Here is a 21,586-nt window from a genome sequence, read left to right as displayed (position 1 = left end):
TAATCAGTATTAATTCCACAAAACAAATTTCTTTTGATGTGCTGAATACAATGGTGGACCAAAGTAAGATCATCACTGTAAATGGTCAGCAGCAACTCAGCCCGAACCTGATAAGTCAGGATCATTTTGAAAGTGCTGACAATTGCATCTTGAAAGATGACAGCCTAGCCTTTCATTCAGTTCAGTGTTTTCTTTTATTTTGCCCAATTGTCCTTTCGATAAAGTATTGTCAAGAAAAGATTCATGTATTTGGTGACATTCCTAATCGTTTATGTGTACTTGAGCCTTGTTAGTGGCTTGGACACAGTATAACTGACATAGTTCCTAGCTACAGCTGAATTTCTATCCTCACATTTAAAAATGACAGGGATATTTTGCTCCAACACTAATATCTAATTTTTGAAACTGCTTTTTCTAAAAACCTCATATTAAGGAAAATAATGTATTGATTTTCTTCAGATTTTTTCAAGAATTTTAATATCAGTAGAAAAATCCATCACTACTTTTTTTTACAATACAGAAAAGTGTGAATATAGACTGCACACCTGAAACACTTTCGTTTTCTTTGTTTAAGATATTAATATGAATTCATTTTTATTAACATTTTCTGTTTATTTTATATAATGGAGTAATTTGAAAAAATATTAATATTTGTGATCATGATTCATGTGTTACAATGTTTTATTTTTGTGTAATTTCAAACTGTTAAATCAAGTTAGAAAAAAACTTTTGATCAACTCAGTAATTTCAAGAGATCGTAAGTGTTATCTGGACATTAAATATGTGGTTCACTGTGCTCAAACTTTCTGTATAGTATGCTTAAGGTCTGATAGAACATATTTGAGAGCATTTATGTCCAATTTCAGTACAGTAGCAACATTTGCTTAAAACTGCTATTGTCTTTAAAAGCCACTAGGCCTGTACATGCAAAATTCTTAAGCCGTCATCAAAAATTATTCAATGCAGCACCTTTGAAGGCAAAATGCACTGGAAGTACATGAAAACATTTCAGTCCACCACCAAAAGAACTTACGGATTATCACTTTCAATAAGTTAAAGACTTGCCTCAAAACCTAGTCCAAGATCAAAATCCGTGGGTGATATTTTCAGTAGGATGATAGCCAAGAAATTTGTTACACTAGTTTCTGTATACTGTAACTACTTGAAAATGGTTACTATTCTTTTCACTTTCATATAACCTACATAAAATAGCTTTTAGCATGACACAGTATACTGCTTGAATGTAAACATCAAAATAACTGAAATCATTTTAAGAAAAGATCTTTTATAAATGAAACATCAAAACCATTACCTGTAAGACTATTGTCACTTTCATGTTTAAAGTCCTTGGATATTTTTGTCTTAAATTTCAATGGGTAGTAGAAGAATCTAAACTATCATCTTATGTAAGAAGTTCAAGTAGGTAGCTGCATCAAACTGAGGTTTCTTCCATGCTGAAAAGAAAAGAGGCACAACGTTTTGTCTGTGGAGCCTCCTTCAGGTGTCAGGTGTTGTTCCTTATCTTATGTAGACTTCCTCACATCTGGAAACGAGTCATCTTTCAAAAGTCAACACAGTAGACAGTACACAGAGATCCTTAACCAAGCCTCAGTTTTACTCATTTCTGGATTAAATTACACTCAACAGGAATCATCATGCAAAATATTTCAAAGGATTCCAACAAATGTGTGCTAATTATTTTGAATTGTGAAATACTGGGCTCCTACCACACAAATGAAATTCAAATTAGAGTTTCAGTACTTTTTTTGAAGCATATAGTCCTCAAGTTAGAGAAGAACAAACTAATTTTCCCATCACTTTATATGTCAGTTCTGCAATACCAGTTCTGGGCTTTGGGAATCAGCCACTAAAGCTTTGAATAATTACATGGATTACTTTAAAGCTTTATTTATAATTTTACTTTAGTGGACAAACTGTTCAGGCTTTATAATTCTTCTGAGCTCAATTTGTAGAATTTAGACTTTCATTCAAACATGACTTTTTCACCAATATAATAATCGGCTTTTGTGAAAGATTTTTTTAAAAAATCCATGTGCTCCAACTGAAAAACCTCCCTATAAAATTGTAAGCAACAACAAAGAAGCAACAGTGAAATCTACATTTTTCCAAATGAACTTCAACTGCTGTAGTTTCTGGAAATTAAAAATGTTTAATTATAACATATTTGAACAGAATAATTCTTATCTTAAAAAAAAGCCTGTTTTGGAAAAGAAAAACTACCCAGATTCAACAACAATCCAACTCAAATTTCTATTGGTAAGGTGATTATTCTTTAATGAATAAATATTCAAATAAATCAAATTTTGTCTGTTGAACCTTTATTACCAGGCAATATACATGTGCAAAAATGTATTCCCTCCTTATAGCAGGTCTTACATTAGGATACCATTTGAGAATAATGGAGACGTTCTCATTTTTCCTAAATAAATGCTACTGTAAAGGAATGTGAAAATGTAAAATTTAAGAATAATGATATTTCTAATCCACAAGATGTGACTAGGTAGAGAATGTATAAACTTTTATTTCTAGTTGCCAGATATGATTTAAATAAATGTATGTGCCCTTTACTTTGGTAATGGACTGTTAAGACACCTAGTTATTAGTCATCTACATACTTTAATGGATGTCAATAACCAACTGCTATACTTTTCAAACTAAGACAGTAAATGTAAGTATCCTAAACTGTTTCAGATTTAACAGTTCATTTAAGCAGAAACACATATCATTATAAAATGTATTTCCTCAAAGTCACAAATCTTTGACTTTCCCAACCAATTGGGAATCGCCTGTTTTTTTTTTAAGAGAACTGCATTAGCGGCTATGAACTGCATGAGAACTGTAAATAGTACCACATGCAGCAAGGGGTACCTCTATCACTTGACATCACTGCAAGCATGAGGGTGCCCAGCCAGTCACAGGTGTCACTTTTATCAAAGTGACTGAGTGCCCTGGCTGACTAAAATTGACCATATGCTGTCAGCTCTCTTGCGCATCATGGTTGGAGGAGCTGTGGTTACAGCTAATGATATGCCCTAGGCACAAAACATCAACATCCTATGGCCCCTGGCAGCAAAGGTTCATTTCTTACCCAAAGGGATAAATGAGGATATACCTTGTGAGAACAAAGACATCTATCATGCCCTTTACATGTGAGCTGAAATAAACATAAGACCTCAAGTAACTAATCATTTTTCTAAATATATTTTTCAAAATAGAGCTGGAAAGGCTCTACTTTGAGGTGACTTGAGGCTATTTGAGGATAACCCTTTTCATGTATCAATATAAAACAATTAAGGTAAAAGAAGGTACAATGATTTGTATTCCTAATGTAAAGTGCAGGTAGGGAAGCAGGCTCAGCTACACAAAGCATACAGTTAGGAAGGGCAAGAGTGAGTTCACTCTCCAGAACGACAGCATGCCCTGAAACCACACTGCAGATTCTGACATCCACTTGCAGTATCAGCGTGGGGACCTGGGAAAGACACAAAAGGTAGATCATGATTTTAATACACTCAGTAGAGAATGCAGTTCCCTTCTCTACTAATCCTGAAGTAATGTTTGTTTTAAAAAAATCCCCATCTGGCTTGCACAATCACCAGTCACTTTCTTTAGGCATAAAATAATTATATATATAATGTACCCAACATCAATGGATATATTAACCACTTTTAGCATTTTAACTTCAGTATTATATTGCTTGAACATCTATTATGTTACATACAAGAACATTATGAAAAACAATGAATATTGGTTTTGATAAATCAAACATTAGGAACAGTATAATAAGGGGCAATGGAAATTTTCCCCATGCAGTTAAAAGCCTTATTAGTGATACCATCATGATTCAGACTACAAAATAGTATGCACACACTATAGTTTATGAACAGAGTACTAAAGTTATTTGGTACTTATGTGTAATACAAAATAAATTTGATGTAATCTTAAAATATTTCATAAAAATACTGTCTATGCAAGGATAGAAAATAATATACAGCCCTTCCCCCATGCCTATAAAATTCAAGTACTCAGTACAGACTAATTTGTTTATTCAACTTTAAAGCCTTGTTGCTTTTGCCATCTTACAATATTATGAAACAAATTATTCTGTCACAAAATTTCGAGGGCATTTTAAGAAACAAAGTGTAAATACAAACTATTGAATTACCATTTTATCCAAGCACACTAAATCTAGTAAATAACCTGGAACCAGTTCCAACTGCACAGTTTCATTTTCCAAAACTAAACACGTAGCTCAGTACAAATATATCGTGATAATAAATAACCCTGACCCATAGTGTTAACCTTAGTTGTGAGAAAAAAAATTGTGAACCCTTTGGAATTATCTGGATTTCTGCATGAATGGCTCTTAAAATGTGATCTGATCTTCATTTAAGTCATAATAATAATTAAAGAGTCTTCTTTAACAACCAACACATACAACATTTTACATTTTCATATCTTTATTGAACAAATAAATAAATCAAGGCAACTGATGGAAAAAGTATGTGAACCTCTTGGACAATGACATCTAGAAAAGAGGGCAATTGGAGTCCGGTATTCCAATCAATGAGTCGGGTGTTCCAATCAATTCAGGTGTTCACAAATGTTTTCTCACAACTGTGTCTGTATATGGGATTATCATCTCACTCTTGCCTATTACTACTTACCTTAAATCTTCAGGGTTACAGGACTTCAAATGGGTTCTTAAATAAGGCACTTAGGTTTATATTGTAGAAATAAACTTGTACAAAGGAATGAGTGAGGTTAGCAGAAGGAAAAATTAAACATTTAAAGCTTTCTTTTTATCAAGTATTAAAATAGCATCAGTCATTACACTGTTATGAAATTAAAGATTATTAACAATATTTCAGTTTTCATTAATGCAGGTAATTCACATTCACATCTATAGATAGAAAAAAGGAATGCTAAAGTAATGAGTTTTGACTTGCACAATTTATTTTATATTGCAGTCCACAGATGAAGTATACAACACCGATATCATCCAACTGCTTTAGCAAAGTACTACATATTTCTCTGTGCTTAGCACTGGTATATGAATAATACTATGAGGGGCTTCACATGAAACCTTGAAAAAAAATTGTTTGTTAAATATGTTAATGTTAATATCGTATCTCCAAAATTAAGTGCTTCCATGTTGTTACAAGGCTGTAAAACAAGTGCTCTTTTAAAAGATTTAAAAACTATTTAGATGCTACTTAATGAAAATAATTCCAAACATTAATGTTATTCTGGTCCTATAAACATAAAACACAGGATGTTTTTTTCTTTCTTATTAAGTTAAGAGATTTTCTTCCAAAACGTAAATAATACAACCAGTGCCGGATCCTAGGACCTACAAAAGTTTTAGTTTCACTAATGACTAACGAAAAATGAGCTGAAACAAAATGCTTGCTCCAAATCAATAATCATACACTATCTAGCGGCTGTTCTAGAAACTAGAAGTATCAAAGTGATGGTCGCTCGACTCCATCATGTTGTTTAGCATTAGAACAGTTTAGAGTGCATCATATCAAATCGACACAATTCAATGGGCGTTTACCCCCGTTTTTTGCACATTTCGGAGTGAAAGTGCCCAAGGCCTACGAACACCAAACTGCGGCCCTAAATGCAACCATATTAAAACAAAAACGTCTGAATCTGCTTTGCAAAGTAAAGATAAAAATTGCTCTAACTGGCTGCTTACCGTTAATGTTGTCACAATAGTAAAAATGCTCATCATTCAGAGAGGGGCAGGCTGACACGAGATCTTGCAGTCCCACCTCAGTGATGAAGAGGCAACCAGAGAGGTTAAGATGCTCAAGACGAGGGAGGCCTCCACGCAGAGAGAGCACTCTGAAAAAGCCAAAGACCACTGTGTTTATACAGTTAATCATTAAACTTCATTTGATGAATCTCTATAATATTTGACATTTGTCCTGAAGATGTAAAATGCAATGATGCTCCATTTACAGATAGAGACGAGCTGTAGAAAACAGCTTTTGAATTGCTTTCAAAAGCTACATGACTCCCAAGTGGGAGACTCCTAATGCACCACACTCCGATTTCTAGTGGCTGAATCTAATGTAGAACAGCTGGCCTTACACTGGCAATGCTCTGTACTGTCAGCTCTACTCAGCTTTCTTGAAAGACATTTTCAGAGCTGCTGAGGTTTTGTCTTTCCTTATACTGTGAGATTTACAGGCCCAAAGTCTAAGCCAAAGATTTGCCACCCTCTCATTTCTCAGGGAGAGGGAGGGGACCCCACATGTTCTTGGCAGCTGCAATAGCTCCTAATAAATAACACTGCTGGGAATGTTCAAATCACAAAAATTACAAATATGACTGAACTGTGTTTCTGTGATTTTCATTTGCCTTTTAAATCAAATTATAAAGATAACTGCTTTACAGAATCCCCGACCTGTGACTAACTTAAGCACATTCTAATAAATATAACTGAAAAATGAAGACAAAAAAACAGTGAGCTCCAGTTTTAATTTCATGTGGTTATAATGTCTTAACCCTACATTATAAGATAAGATCACTTTTTTGGCCATATACAATTTCTTGTATTAGGAATTTGTCTAAATGCTGTCACTTTTCATAAAGAAATATTCCTTAAAATAAGTGCATAACGAATCCCTGATTTTATACTCTGGATTAACTCCTACTCCTGATCAGCAAAGAGATTATAACTTCATAGCATGTAAATAGAAACAGAGCACAGAAGATTAAACACAATGAGAAAACTGAAAATGAGAAAGAAAGGCAGAAAGGCATTCCACCAGTAACAATTTTAAAAGGATCCTTTCACAGAATAATTCATTGAATTAAAACATTAATGACAAAAAATATTCAGAGAAACTTTTAGAAAACACCAGGAAGAGGCCCCCCAACAGCTTTAAACATCACATGGTAACATTCATTTTATTCTGAACACTACAAATAATAGACAAAGTGGATTTTTTTCCCCCATGTTGCCAATAGAATTGGCTTTTAACATTTTCAATAACCATTTATCCAATTCGCTGTTGCCCAGAGCCTGTCCCAGGAAGTACTGGGCACAAGGCCCAACACCAGAATCCAATGATTTATCCATAATTCAGTGATTCAAACATAAATTAAAATTTGTCCTTAAAGTGCAAAACCATAGTAGCGAAGGATCTACTAAATTTGCAATGTGTCGCACAAAAGTTTTGCTGGCAATGTTAAGTACCATATTACCCTCAATTTCAAAAGATTAGCAAAATGCTTATTTTAGTTTCTGCCTTTATATAATTGGATGACAACATTATAAAAGGGATTTCTACTTTATACTGAACTAGAAATATGCACCATAACTATAAATTATACCTTAACTATAAACTCCATAAACTATAGTGAAATCTTTGACAGCCTTCCAACTGAAAAAATGGGTAAGAAATGAGGAAAAGGGTAACATTTTTGCACCGGGATCTTGACAAAGAGTTCCCAGCAGCACCGTTACACGCTGTATTCTGTTGTTCTTGTACTGGTGAAATCCAGAAAAAAACAAACTCACTGCAGGGGCAATCACCTAGGAATCCCAAAGGATTAAACAAATGGCAGCTGTAAGGTCTCATGTCTCTGACAGCCAAAAAAACAAGCAACAGTGACACTGCTTAAAGGCAGTGCAGAAAGTAAGTGAAACATTTGAATTAGTAGGGGCTGTTAATGCTGCCAACATACCATTAAAGAATATAGACAATGTAAAACCATGCTAATAATTAAAGAAAAACATGGCAAATGGTGGTATTTTCACATTATGCAAAAAAAAAAGATGCACAAAACACAATTTTGCAATAGGTAATTGCAATAGGTGTTCAGTCTATTAAATTGACACTGGAGGAATCTGATGCAGTTATAGATAAGATAATGGATACCCATAAAAATATGTTCGCCATATTTTATTCATACCTGGTTCATGGAAAAATAGAGATGTTAGATTTTCTCTACGGAGCTCAACTCTAATCTGTACGGTAGAACTGTTATGAATTATGGTTTTGACTTCAGCCATGCTACATAGAATGCAGTTTACCTTTCTTGCAAATCCCCATCTTTAGCTAGAGATGTCTGATGCAAACATTTCTTCAAAGTTTATAATCTGGTGTCAGCGCACAAATAAAAAGTGTCTGGCATTGTCCTATACAAAAACTGTGATGCCAGGAGCTGACAATGACTCAAAGTGGCAATGGTGTAGTGTCACAGCATTCTGAAACAGTGATTACTAGGTTGTATAAGTGGTTTCATGCAGTTACCTACTATACCAAAATGGTACACTACAAGTAGCTAGTTAGGGAGAATCTGGACATTGCACTAGGCACAGTCTTTGCTTAAGCTAAATTATCTTTAAGAACAGATTAAGAGGAACAACTGGTATTTGCGACTGAGAATGCAGCTTCTAACATGGTGTGAATGGCAGAAAAAAATGTCTTCCAAAGTATACTCTAAGATCGACAATCTCATAAATTCATTAAAGGACATGACATTACAAAGACTTTCAGATAAACTGGCTCACAATACCGGCAGAGTTCTCATCAATAAGTACAAAATGCAAGCTATACTACTGTTCAGCTGAAGCCAAAGTGTTTTAAAGAGCCAGTTGTCTGCTTTATTAGATCCACTGATCAAGACAACCACAACCATTTCATCTTGATTCAGCACTACTAAAAATTACTTAGATATGAAATGGACTATTTCTCAATATAGGTCCCTGTTTATAAGAAACTTTACTGGCATAGGCACTCTACCTAAAATAAGCAAAATGAAAGTTACTTGAAGGTAAAGAATGTCCCTTTTCATAAATGTCACATTTCAAAAGATACATTTTGTAGAAGAAGCACTGTTAAAATACTCATCACTTACTCTAATTCCCAACATTTTAAAGATTGAAAGTATAGGTTAATGAGTGTGGCTCATCTAGCTCATTTAGGTTTAAGATCTCTAGTTCTCACGGTCATCTAGGAAAAACAAAAATCTGCTTGTAATTTAGAAACACTGAGATAAAATATTTAAATCCTCACACAACATTAATTCCCAACATTATGGGAATTTGCTTTCCCATATTCTACCGTTTCCTTGCTTGTTCACCTGTTTCAACAGAGTTCACACTTTACCTTAAGCCAAGGTCTGTGACCTGATAGCATCCCGACAGACTGAGAAATCTCAGTCTTCGACAAGCCTCAAGCTGATCAGTCCTTTTTTCACTCCCAGAGCAAATCAAGTCCTTATCCTCCATCTGTCTAGTCCTTAACAGTGCAGAGGGTTCTGGGAATGTCCCAGTAGTCCTTAGAGCTATTTCACTGCAGCAGAAGGAGTGACCGCAATGAGCCTCAGAAGAAGAGGAAGCATACTGCTGCCAATAGGCACTAGTCCTTAAGCCATACTTGCTTCTTCTGCAGCAGCAAGAGATGTTTGATGGCTGACTCTCCACAAAACCAAGTCCGTCACTGCTTTTTTGCTTCCATTCTGCTGCATCTTCAATATCAACCAAATCCACAGGATCTAACACCCAGACATGGGACGGAGTGCTTGCTTGTTCTCCAGTTTTCCTCTTGAAAATTAGAGCTTGACGACCACAGGACTGGAGACTACAGTCATCGCTGCCCCGCACACTAACCAACTGTTGTTCCTGTAAAGTCTTTATACACTTGTTTTGACAATTTTTGTGAAGTCTTTCATTCTCCTTTAGTGAAGTAAGGTCTCCAAGAGCCAGAGAGAGCTTCTTCAAAGTCATGTCAGTAATCTTCTCACAGCCAGAAAGGTCAAGATGTTCAAGTGTCTGGCAGCTCCCAAGAAATGACCAGCTACAGAACACAAAAGGGCAAAGGAAGAAAGATATTGGATAAAGCTCTAATGTGTTGAAAATATCAATAACAGCAATGAATTAAAATCTCACTTTTCATTAGTTATGAAATATAATTTTAAGAATAAGTAAAGGTTTATTCCATGCTGAAAAGAGGAAAAAAAACATGTTTCGGCTGTGAAGCCTTCTTTGGTTGTCAACGGGTATATAAACCTTTATTTGTTCCTTTGCAGCCTACGCATGCTGACACAGCTACCTACTTGAACTAATTAAAATTCTCAATCAAATATAAAGACATTTATGCTCAAACCTTTCTGAAACAGATCTCAAAAACAAAACAAAATAATTGGTCTCCAAATCAAATTTTATTACCTTTTCTAATTTTGTAAAAAAACTCTCAAAAAGCAAAAGATGCTGCTGTTGTGCAAACCAGGAGTAAAAAAGACGATACACAATAATTCGGATTTGTGGGATAATCCCCAGGGCTTTATGATTACCTTTCAAAAAACAAACAGGATTACCTGTCAAAAGCTGAGTCAGTGATGTCCGTCTGGGTGAGATCCAAGTGTGTTAAGTTGGGACACAGACTGAGCATTTGTCTTACCTGTGACAGTATGATGGAGAAAAATTAGATTTTAATATTTAATTGCGATGGAAATGACATCCATCAAAACAATTTCTTATTTCATACCATTTTGCTGGAGACAGTCGAACTGTAAGCCAAAACGAGAGACTTCACGGATGGTCCGACAACTGGAAGCAGATGCTGAACCATTCCATACAGTAAGCTCTTCTCTTTCTGCACTACATTAACAGCTGGGGAGTTTTCCCAACCTTCCTCTACAAAAAAATCAGATCACAATTTAGCAAAAGAAGAAAAAGTTAAACATTCTGAACCAACATCCCCTTATTTTTTCAGGAATATAGTACAACATACAATAAGAAATTACTACCAACCAGATTCATCGATATCTGCATCTTCGTCCCATTCCTGGTACGCTTTATTTTCATCTTCCCTGCTCTTCCTCCACTCATCATCTGGCTCCTGATCCAGGTCTCCTGGAGGTCCTCTGTTAAAATTACCTGAGCAGGGGAAAAGGTTTTAGGATAGGTCAAACACATTACACACTCTTATAAGACTCAGCTATATAAAGCCCTGTATTTGGAAAGAATCATTAGAATTTCAGAATTCCAGAAGTATTGGCACCATTTGAAACAATGATGTTCACCAATTGATAATATTAATGAATATACAGTAACTGCAGACATAAGTATGGGTCCCCCTTCCCAAATGAGCAATTATAATTGTATGAACTCTGATATAACAGAGATCAGAACAATTTAAAAAGGCTTTATGCTTTTTGAGTGGAGTTTAGTTCAATATAAACAAAATTATTGTCACAGATGTATGGAATTAATACCTTACATATAGCAATATAAAAGTCTTTTCATAAGGCCACGGACAAACAAAACAGTTTCATTTACAAAAAGTAATATACACTGATGCTCCATTAATACAAAAAACCATTACATAACATCTGGTTATAACATTAAGAACTACTGTTTGCTGCTTTAAGTTTTTACATCTACATAATTACACTGAGATCAATGGAACTTTCTATACAAAGTTCTAAAATGGGCAACAAAGGTACTAAAGGCATGACATCAAACTTAATTTTCACACCCTTCAGTTGTCTGAACATCAAACTATTCTGACTAATCTAAATGTAAATGCTCAACTTTATGGGTAAAATTGTTCATTAAACCCGAGCTTGCGTTTTAAAGCATGATTAACAGGAGACAGCAAAATGTAATCCGAGAACTAGCTATTCCTCACCTCTAGCCCAGTCCACTGGATACAGGTGTTTCCAGAGTGATCCAGTTTTAACCACCTGTGACCAAGATGAGCAGACTCGACTGCAGCGGCACAGATCCTCCGGACTGAGATGCCTGAAGACCTTCAAAAGGACCTCAGGTGGAAGGTGGGAAATACTGATTGAACTTGTATTCTTTTCAAAACCTGTAAGAAAAATAAAGAAAAAGAAACTACTTTATATTGCCTATTTTCCCAGTAAATGAAATCACACAAAGAAACATGCAAGTTTCTTTTACAAACACTTTCAGTAAGTCATGGTTGCTTCCAACTATTCCAAGTTATTTACCCATTACCCATTTATAAGAGACATACAAGGTGTGACAGCCTAAATATCTGATATTTTATAAATCTCTGTTGCATCATAACAATGCCACAGCACAAATTACTTGTGAATGTAATGGATTACATTTTAAAACCAAGCAAGTACAGTATGTAACTTATTTTAATACTTATAACTGTATACTCTCAACATTGACTATTTCAACACTTACTTCTATTCTATAAACTAGTTTTCTCAGTTCATGTTCCTTTAGATTGGTGGAAAAATCACCTATGTATTATGTATATTTAATTTGACAAAAAACTGCTTTTAAAATGTTTTAGCAGCAAGAAATCATGCATCTTTGCATAGCTTCTTTTTCTTTTCATCATTGCCACGTTTCAAATTTCATTTTTATTCATTTTCAAATTTAAATGAGGTTACATGACTCATTCCTAATGCCCTGGATGTTACAATTAATAGTGAAAGTGAAATTTAATTGAGTGTGTTCAGAAATTCATGATGCAAATTCTAATCATTCCAGATCTTAATGTGATGAGATAAAAATACACAGAAAAAGACTGCAATGGTATTTATATTTTGATCTGGAACCTTATTAAGTTAAGACTTCATACTATCCCCATCAGTCATACTTACATTGAGAAAATTATATTCTCATTGCTCTTTTACCAAGGTTCACATCTCTAGCAAACTACAGTACAACATCGTTTTTATAATATCCTTTAAGCACAATCCCAGCCCTTGTAAGTAACGGATGTAAGTTTCTTCACTCTGTAGTTAAAGACGATCAAACCTGTCTGGACAGGAACTCCCAAGAGCACGGACTGGCAATCCACTAGGTCAAATTTGTCTGTGAATGACTGGCATACTGTATAGTAACATTCAATATACAGTAGTACTATTGCACTACTGATGTATTGTGAAACACCAGAATACACCTGTGTGATTTATATGTTTTTGTGGTAAAAACAGCAGTAAGAGGAAGTGAGATTAAAAAAAAGTCATAATTTGCATACAGAGCCTCCGATGTCAAAAAAATAAAATTTATGAAGTGTATGGGTAGAAAATATTTTGCAACACACAGTTAACCGTCATTAGAACTTCCAACTTCCCTTCAAATTTTAGGAATGCTATTAAAAACTTAACAGAATGAGAAATGATGCACATACAGTACCAGTCCTGATTGCTGAGAAGTTTAAAAATAGAGATCATTTGAACACAATGTTACTTAAATACCAGTTTAGTAACAGTGGTCCACAACTGCTCCAAATTACTCACCCTCATCCACCTTTTCATGCACCGAGTATTTGAAGGCTTTATGCAGTTCTGCCTGGTTCCATAGGCTCAGCCCCTTCAAAACCTCCATTGTATCCCAGCACCTTTGTGAGTAATGTTGTGCTATCACCTTTTTCCTAATGTCCTTCAGTTCCTCATAGGTGAAGTACTCCATTAGCATCGGCTGGAACACCTTGAATGTGGATTTTAAAGCATTATATCACAAGTTACCACAAAGCTTTACATCTTTATTACAGGATTATTAATAGTTCTATAAACCTTCTGGATTATTTACAAATGTTGTACTGTTATCCTGTAGGATATATGCTCTTCAGCAGAATTAAATTTTGAGGTCTTAAAAATTGAAGTAATGAGGTTGTAAGCCATTCCAATTAAGTACACAAAACGTTATTATTTTCCTTCTTCTGTAATGGCAATCAAACCATAGCACTGAAAATGGCAGCTTTGACAGTGGAACATATCTACAGAGACATAATAATTTAAGGGAAGCACTGTACATTGGCACCTACCTCCTCCTCTTCTTTCATATGAGGAAGGAAATCCTGTGTAAAAGCCTCCAGTCTTTCTTTCAGCTGTTGTGCATAGTTCAGCTGTTCATATTCATTCTAAACCCAACATAAAATGCACAATGTAAGCTTTCAATCTAAAAAATATGTATTCTAAATGTTCACAGTATTGACAGAAGTGTAGTAAAATAAATGTTAAATGCCACTATCGGCCAACTTGCTACACCAAGTCCTTGGACAAATAATTCCTTATTGTTAACATCTACACTTGTCCGACAACATTCAAGAGCTTAGTACATCTAATAAAAGGTTCTCCAATTTAAAATTTTAATTGTCATCTAAACTCTACATCATGGTACTTATATATTACATAATGATAGACAAACACTTCAGTACCACCTGGAGCAAGGTAAAGTATTTTTAATGGAACACTTATAAAATGTTCCTCTTGTGCCCGATTGTAAACCTACTGGATACCGTCCATACACACAAAGAAATGCAGATTTCCTAATTCTTTCTCGGCAGCAGTCTTACCAACTTTCCTGTTGGCAAATTCTAGAGGAACACAACAGATGGTGCAACAGTAGATTTCTCTACTTCTCTGGACTTTCAGTATTAGGTGTGGTATGAAATGCAGACTCATGCTGAGGAACCAGAACTCATAACCTAGATGGTCATTAGATCACATCACTTTAGACCACCTATACTCTTCCTTAATCCCATTGTGTTAAGAACGGGATTCAGAAACTGCAGTGTCAGATACTGCTACTTAAGGTATTTTCTAAATATTCCAAAAATGTATGTCATAGTTACAGGTCTCGACTCATATGTAGAATGTAACGGTATGACGTTACTACAGATATCCTCAGCAGTGGTAAACAGAATTCATAAATTATTTGCTTCCAGTACATTTTCTTCTTAACCATGATCCACCAGGTATCTTTCCCTTGACATATGGTGAGTTTTCTGGTAACCTAATATTGTACTGTAAATATTTTCACTCTTCCCAGAATGGGAACCAAACAAAGGACTTCACTTCCATTTAGAAGAAATCAACAAAAACTGAATTAAAAAAAAACAAAAGCTAAAAATTTTATTAAAATTTCCCTGGTATATTTTTAATCCTGTACTATGCCTTGTACGTGTTTTTGGTAATGGGTTTATGATGAAATTTTTGGTAGACTGATGAAATATTTTACAGTAAAACCTTTCATCTTCCAGTATTTGGAATGGAGACAAGACCTAGGAAATTTAAGAAGTGGCTGTTTTTTTACTTTAACAAATACAGCTCTTGTTATTTACCATTTTGTTCATCTTGGAGCTTTAAAACAGCACATCTAAGATATAACTGAACAATACCACTTAATCTTAACCACTGTCAAACTTTTAAAAAGCCCCATTACCAGTAAGAAATTAAACTTAACTCCATATAAAACCATTTCATAGCTGAAATTGTTAAATCAGCTATATCAAACAGGTCAGGTGATAAAGCAGCAGAGGGCAGATTATAAGTGTTGAAACCCAGCCCAGGGCACACACTCCTACAGTAATGCATCCACTTAATAAAACTACACATTAGCTGGGAACTCATGCAACCATGTATTAATGTTTCTCAAGATTCATAAGTATGGAATGGACACATGAGAGGAACCAGGAGAAACTGATACGAGGGACAACAAGGTATAATTTTCATATAATTTTTTAGATTAGAGCAACCCTAAAACTTTTTGTAGGATTAATTTAAAATATAAGAAAGGAATTCAAATCACACTACATAGACACCAAAAATAGAATTTAGGAAGTGCTAGGTTCCCTATAATCTAACTGAAACATATACAGTAAATACATCTGTTGCCCAGTGCAAACTATCCTCACTTCTAAAAGAGGCACAGTAAACCAGAGAGATCACATTCCACTATAAATACAAAGAATACTTCGTCTTAATGGAGTGATTAAATGCACTGAAACATCTCTTTGCATGCTATAAATGGCATATACAAAGCCATCATTAAAAATTCTTTATTCACTCTATAAATTATTTCTCGAAGAATTTTCCTGTTTTTTAGTAAATTTAGGGCCTGTGACCCTAATCTCACTTTTTTAGATTTTTATGTAATCCTAACTGAACTGCTTTACCAATATGTTTTTCTAATCTTACAGTAGAGACTACTTGAAGATTATCATTTTGCATGTTTGCTTAATATAATGATAGTAAGTGTTACTTAAAGAAGTTGTTTATGGCATTGTTTAGGCAAGTTGAATTCTTTCATATATACACTATGGTTCTCTAATATCTGATTCCTTTAAACGTGTATGGTGTATTTTGTTGAGTAACCTTTTATAACAAAGTCATATTGCATTTGTATATATTCTACATATAATAATGACAGTTTTTTAATAAATATTAAAAAGATCTTACATTTCTTGTAATTACCCAATGTTTTTGCTATTAACATTTACTACAATAATGTAAATGGTGGTTTTTATTAAAGCATAACCATATTTAATGAAATCATGTATGTAAAAGCATTATTTGATACATTTGTATAACAAAGAAATCATGCCTTTTGTACAGATATACATGTATACATTTTTCTCTTCCTGTTTAAAAATCAAAAAATAAAAAAGCACTACTGATACTTGGAAATAATGTACTTATTACTGCAAAGAGCAACGTATACTATTCCACAGTTCTAGACTAATGTTTAAGTACTCATGTGCCTTGTTCACGGAGAAGGAGTGGAAAAACATACAAACGCACTATCACTTTGTCTCATCTACTGCCTAAGCCAACATGGGGTTTAGTACAACTCTTTGTAAATATTGATCTCAAATGTATGTATTACAGAAACAATTATTTACCTTAACATTTCTGAGCCCCTTCTCAAAGAGACTGAGCATCTCTGATAGCTTGTTGTCTGAATGCACGTTATAGACAGTTTGGCTCCGCTGCTGGAGTAATCCAATGATGTATTCATTCTCAATTTGCTCATGCATTTTAAATTCCTTGAAGGTAGCACAGAGTGACTGGAGAAAAGAGCGGAAGTCGTTGTTGTTGGAGAAGTTGGTCTTCGACAGCTGAAAAAGAACAGTGAAAGGGGTTATTAGGCCTAATATGTATAAATAATGAAATGCACACCCAATCCCAATTGATAAATACCCGCCAAGAGGAAAGCTGTATTGCATGTCACAAGATAATCTAAGGGTTTAACATTCTGGGCCGCTAAAATGTTAGTTCTTAAAGAGCTTATTTACATATAAAGCAAAATGTTTAATACTTTCACAGTATTAAACACTGAAAATTAAGGGAACGCTACTGTGCTCAGGCTTTATAAGCCGCACAACTCAACAACATACTTGTATGTAGTTAGCATTATTGCCTCGTAGCACTGGGACCCTGGGTTCAGTTCCTGACCTGGCGTGCTGGAGTTTGTATGCTCCAAACGAGTTTCCTTCAGGTGCCGTTTTCCTCCCACAGTCCAAATACATACTGGTATGTTGACTGGCTTCTGGGAAAATTAACCCTGGTGTGAGTGTGTGTCTATCTGCGTTTGTGTCTGCCTTGCGATGGACTGGCATCCCATCTAGTGTGTGTCCTGCCTTGCACTCATTGCTGCCAGGGCAGGCTCTGGCTTCCCCGTGACCCTGAATTGGATGCAGTGGTTAGAAAATGAATGGATGGATAGTCCCATTAACATTACCCTTCATATTGCATTATTGTAAATTAATACAATATCTGCAGCAGTATCACAGTGTAACATGAATAGTGAATTCTTCTTAAGATGCACATAACTAATAAATGGAAAAGTTTAAGATTTAGAGCACCTTACATATCACATTGAACTGTTCACACAGGTGACATTCTAGGTTTGATGTACAATGGCTTTCTGTCAATTAGAACTCTAAACCTGCCTGGGAAACACAGTCCTATTTTTTAAGTAATTGCTTTATGTACGCATTATTGACTGACATAACTAGTAGACATCACTGAATTTTCAACTTTTTTTTCAAATTTTTTTGCATAATGACACCTAAAAACATTTGAATTGAAGGATTACTAATAAAATATGGTACTTAAGCCACATTTAAGTTCTTACGTACTTAAACTACTAAAATCTGGACTGCAGTTAATCTGCGTTTTCTAATCCATCCATCCATCCATTTTCTTTACACTTACTCCTGGTGAAGGCTGTTGTGGTAGGCTGAGCAGGGCAGACCAGACTTCTCCGATATAATCCCTCCAGCGTGTCCTGAGTCTGCCCCAGGTTTTCTTTTCAATGGGTCATGCCCAGTACACCTCTAGCACCCTCTTGATCCAGAGGAGCAGAAACCGTACTCCAAGATCCTCCCTTATGCCCGAGCTCCTCAACCTATCTCAAAGAGTAAGCCCAGTACCCCTACAGAGTAATCTCACTTCCATATCCCCATCTCATTCTTTCTGTCACTATCCACGGCTTGTGACCATAGACGAGAATGGGGCCGTCCGAAAACTCAGATCCCTCTTCACCACCACGGTTCAGTACTGCAGCCGCAGCTCCGATCCGCTGGTCAAGCTCACGATCCCCTCTGCCCTCATTCATGGCCAAGACCCCGGGGGTATTTAAACTTCTCCACTTGGGGCAGCTGTTAACCCCCTCTCCTGGAGAGAGCAAGTCAAGCCCTTCCAGGAGAAAACCATGACCTCAAATTTGTGGAGTTGCAGACCCTCATTCCGACTGCGTCCAACTTTCCAGCGTGTGCTGGAGATCACAGTCAGATAAGGCAAAGAGGACAACATCATCAGCAAACAGCAGATAAGGTTTAGCCCAGATCGCAGGAAAGATGTGTAGTTTCCATAACAATCTGACCTGGTAGTCTCAAATTCAAGTGTGAAAAGGGATGGAAGGTTTGGTTTGCTAAACAGTAGTGGAAACAACTTGTCTTAGGCTTTCTGTACTGTGGTATATTATAATGCCCACGTCACAGAAGTCAGACCACAAACATCACTGACAGCTTTACCCAGGATATCGCATTTTAATGAATCACCGATTTCATTATTAGGGTCAAATGCGAACAGTATTTTAATGAAACAATCTTGGTGAAGTACTTTGCTCAAGGATACAACAGTAGCGTCCCACTGTGAGTTTTAACGCACTACACACACACCCCTCCCCCGAGTCCAAAGACCTAATGACTTAATGGTAGCACTTAATGCATTAAATACATCAAGTAGAAAAATAATAGAAACACTTTCGAATGACTAAAAATAATTTAAAAAACTGCTTATGAAAGTGTGGGGTGCGTACTCCACTAAAAACTAGCACAAATTTTTTTCACAATAATACTTCCCTCGGTTTGGACAGCTTTTAACAATAATGTTACAAAGTATACAGTTGTATATGAATAACGTTCCTCGGTGGTTGCTGTCTTTCTGCACCCAAGTTTTTACGAGGCAAATTGAAAAATGTTAAATTTGAGGAGTTACAGCACACAGCTGCTCAGACATATTACACCTCAGGTCCTCTGATCAAGTATCCAGTATCATTTTCCCCCCAAAAAAAACTTTTGTTCATAAACATTAAGAAACAAATCAGTGTTTAATTTTATTGCAATGGTATAGGTTCAAAACAAACCCCAGAATTTCCTAATGCGTAGCAGAGAAGTGAACAAACACTCCCTTGTCTGAGGAAGCTTCGCCTGTCACGTATGTCTTTTTTAAAACCTCCAGCAGAGCTACAGAAAGAAAAGGCGATCTCACCTTGTCGCAATACAGACCCACCAGCTGCTTCATCCGCCAGTGTGGGCCTGTAAAGACATCTACCTCTTCTGGGAAAGGAGACATTTTCACTCCATGGAAACAGCGGAACCAGAGAACTGCGCTTTGAGTCCAGCGGACCTTAGACAGGTGAGGCAGCGCAGGGAGGAACCATGCTGGTTCCCCTCTCACGTGATGAGGGTGAGACTGAGCCTACGTGACCTGCTGTGCGTACTGGAGAAAGAGCGGCTGCCAGCGTGCTAATTTATGGTCAACACCAACAGTGACTCATTCAGCGAGTACGTAAAACAGTACTCAAGCAGAATGCTGACATTCCACTGCTATAAGCCTAGATGCTAATCAGCGCCAACCAGTGCTGGTAATGGTTTGTTCATAATCACAAATTACAAGTGATTAAAACATACGCTTTGTAACAAAATCAAACAGAAACCTGACTGCTGCCAATTGTGTATATATATCTATATTAATTTTGTGATGTGTTTTTATGTAATTAATTTGTATGAAAGCTATTTTGGGAAATAGGATAACTATTTAGGATAGGGATAGGATAACTAAGCAAATAAGCATTATTGCAGGGATTACATAAATTTGCACAAAAATCTAAACATTTGTATATAAAGTTGCAGTACAGTACTTATGTTTCTATACCTCACATCCTATTTCAGTGCGATATGTGTTCCAGGACTCCTGAGAACAGAAGCCACCACTTTTCAAAAAGGGTTGTGGGAGTCTGGATCAAGGAACTTTGATGTGGTTTAATTTTTATCTTTTTATCTAACTGAAGGCATTTTGGTCCAATATTGAGGGCAATGTTCCTTTTTTACAAATTTGCTCCTATTTGGCATTCCACAAAGCTCTGGTCTTGGTCCACTTCTTTTTAATGTGTAACCAGTGGATTGAACTTTTCATGGGTGTGGCATCAGCAAATTATTTGTGCATTTATAACATCAAAGCTGGATTTCTGCAGCTCTTAACTCTTTGCTCAACTCTTTGTTGGTTCCCCCAACACTCTTCTCAAAAAGTTGCAGTGGGTCCAAAACTCTGCAGCTAGACTACCAACTCACACCAGACCCTGGCATCATATCACTCCTACACTTAAATCTTTACATTGGTTGTCTTTTAAGTCATGTATGCAATACAAGATCTTGTTACTTTTAAGGCTTTTTAAAATCTGGCTCCACCATTCCACTCCATCATGAGCTCTTTCATGTCATCATTCTATCTGTATGAACCTGGATGTTCTCGTTTGTGTTCTGGTGTTTTGTTGTACTTTTTTGTCTTTTTCTTTATCACTATGTACCATATCCTTGGCTTTGGAAAGGTGCTTTATAAATAAAAAGATTATTATTAAGGATGGTACCCAACTTTATGTTCACAGGACACCTCATATTAATCCCACACTATCTGTCTCGTCACACTGCTTATAAAAACATTTTACATCTGAACTCTGACAAGATCAAACATTAACTGCTTGTCTCTCCTTATTAACTCAGTACATTTGACTACTCATCATCTTAGATGGAGTCCAACTCATTGATTCAACTACTCCTTCAGATGAGACGTAAAACCGAGGTCCTGACTCTCTGTGGTTATTAAAAATCCCAGGGTTTTTCTCAAAAAGAGTAGGGGTGTAAAACCGGAATCCTGGCCAAATTTCCCATTGGCCCTGACCAATCATGGCCTCCTAATAATCCCCATCTATGAATTGGCTTCATTACTCTGCTCTCCTCCCCACTGGTGCACTATGGCTGCTGTCGCATCATCCAGGTGGATGCTGCACATTGGTGGTGTTGGAGAGGAGTCCCCATTACCTGTAAAGCACTTTGAGTGGAGTGTCCAGAAAAGCGCTTTATAAGTGTAAGCAATTATTATTATTACTCCGGTGGCAAATCTTCTGTTCATTTTTGACCCAAGTCTTGCACTTCAAAGTGAAAGTTATAATAATGTTTTTTTTCTTTTATTTTCATGACTTAACAGGCTTGAGTATTGTATTACAGTGCTTGCTTGTCTATCCTAACATGACCTTCACTGT

General features: G+C 35.9%; 1 protein-coding gene across 2 annotated transcripts; it reads right to left on the bottom strand.

Annotated features, from left to right (window-relative positions):
* Window positions 1-1,594: 1,594 nt before the first annotated feature.
* On the bottom strand, window positions 1,595-19,679 carry fbxl5 (F-box and leucine-rich repeat protein 5). Of its 2 annotated transcripts, XM_088923910.1 has the most exons (11): window positions 19,537-19,679; window positions 16,662-16,877; window positions 13,803-13,898; window positions 13,276-13,465; window positions 11,679-11,861; window positions 10,799-10,924; window positions 10,533-10,681; window positions 10,363-10,445; window positions 9,153-9,842; window positions 5,726-5,874; window positions 1,595-3,493 (listed from the first exon to the last, which is right to left on the bottom strand). In XM_088923910.1, the coding sequence occupies exons 1-11, from the start codon at window positions 19,618-19,620 to the stop codon at window positions 3,417-3,419; spliced, it is 2,043 nt and encodes a 680-aa protein (XP_088780036.1). In that variant the 5' UTR covers window positions 19,621-19,679; the 3' UTR covers window positions 1,595-3,416. The 2 variants fall into 2 exon arrangements, with proteins under 2 accessions (XP_088780036.1, XP_088779949.1); XM_088923823.1 differs by lacking the exon at window positions 1,595-3,493 and having other exon boundaries at window positions 5,493-5,874.
* Window positions 19,680-21,586: the final 1,907 nt, after the last annotated feature.

Source organism: Atractosteus spatula, chromosome 1, assembly GCF_055471065.1.
Source record: "Atractosteus spatula isolate fAtrSpa1 chromosome 1, fAtrSpa1.hap1, whole genome shotgun sequence".
Lineage (NCBI taxonomy): Eukaryota > Metazoa > Chordata > Actinopteri > Semionotiformes > Lepisosteidae > Atractosteus > Atractosteus spatula.
Note: the sequence above shows the minus strand (reverse complement) of the source record. Positions and strands in the feature narration are given on the sequence as shown.

What these genes read in the sequence shown, in the direction of transcription:
- fbxl5 (XM_088923823.1), bottom strand. Translation starts at nt 19,620, where the DNA reads ATGTCTCCTTTCCCAGAAGAGGTAGATGTCTTTACAGGCCCACACTGG. An exon ending in ATATGAAAGAAGAGGAGGAG is followed by an intron (nt 13,466 to 13,802) that starts GTAGGTGCCAAT and finishes TCCACATTCAAG; the next exon opens with GTGTTCCAGCCGATGCTAAT. An exon ending in CGACTGTCTCCAGCAAAATG is followed by an intron (nt 10,446 to 10,532) that starts GTATGAAATAAG and finishes ATACTGTCACAG; the next exon opens with GTAAGACAAATGCTCAGTCT.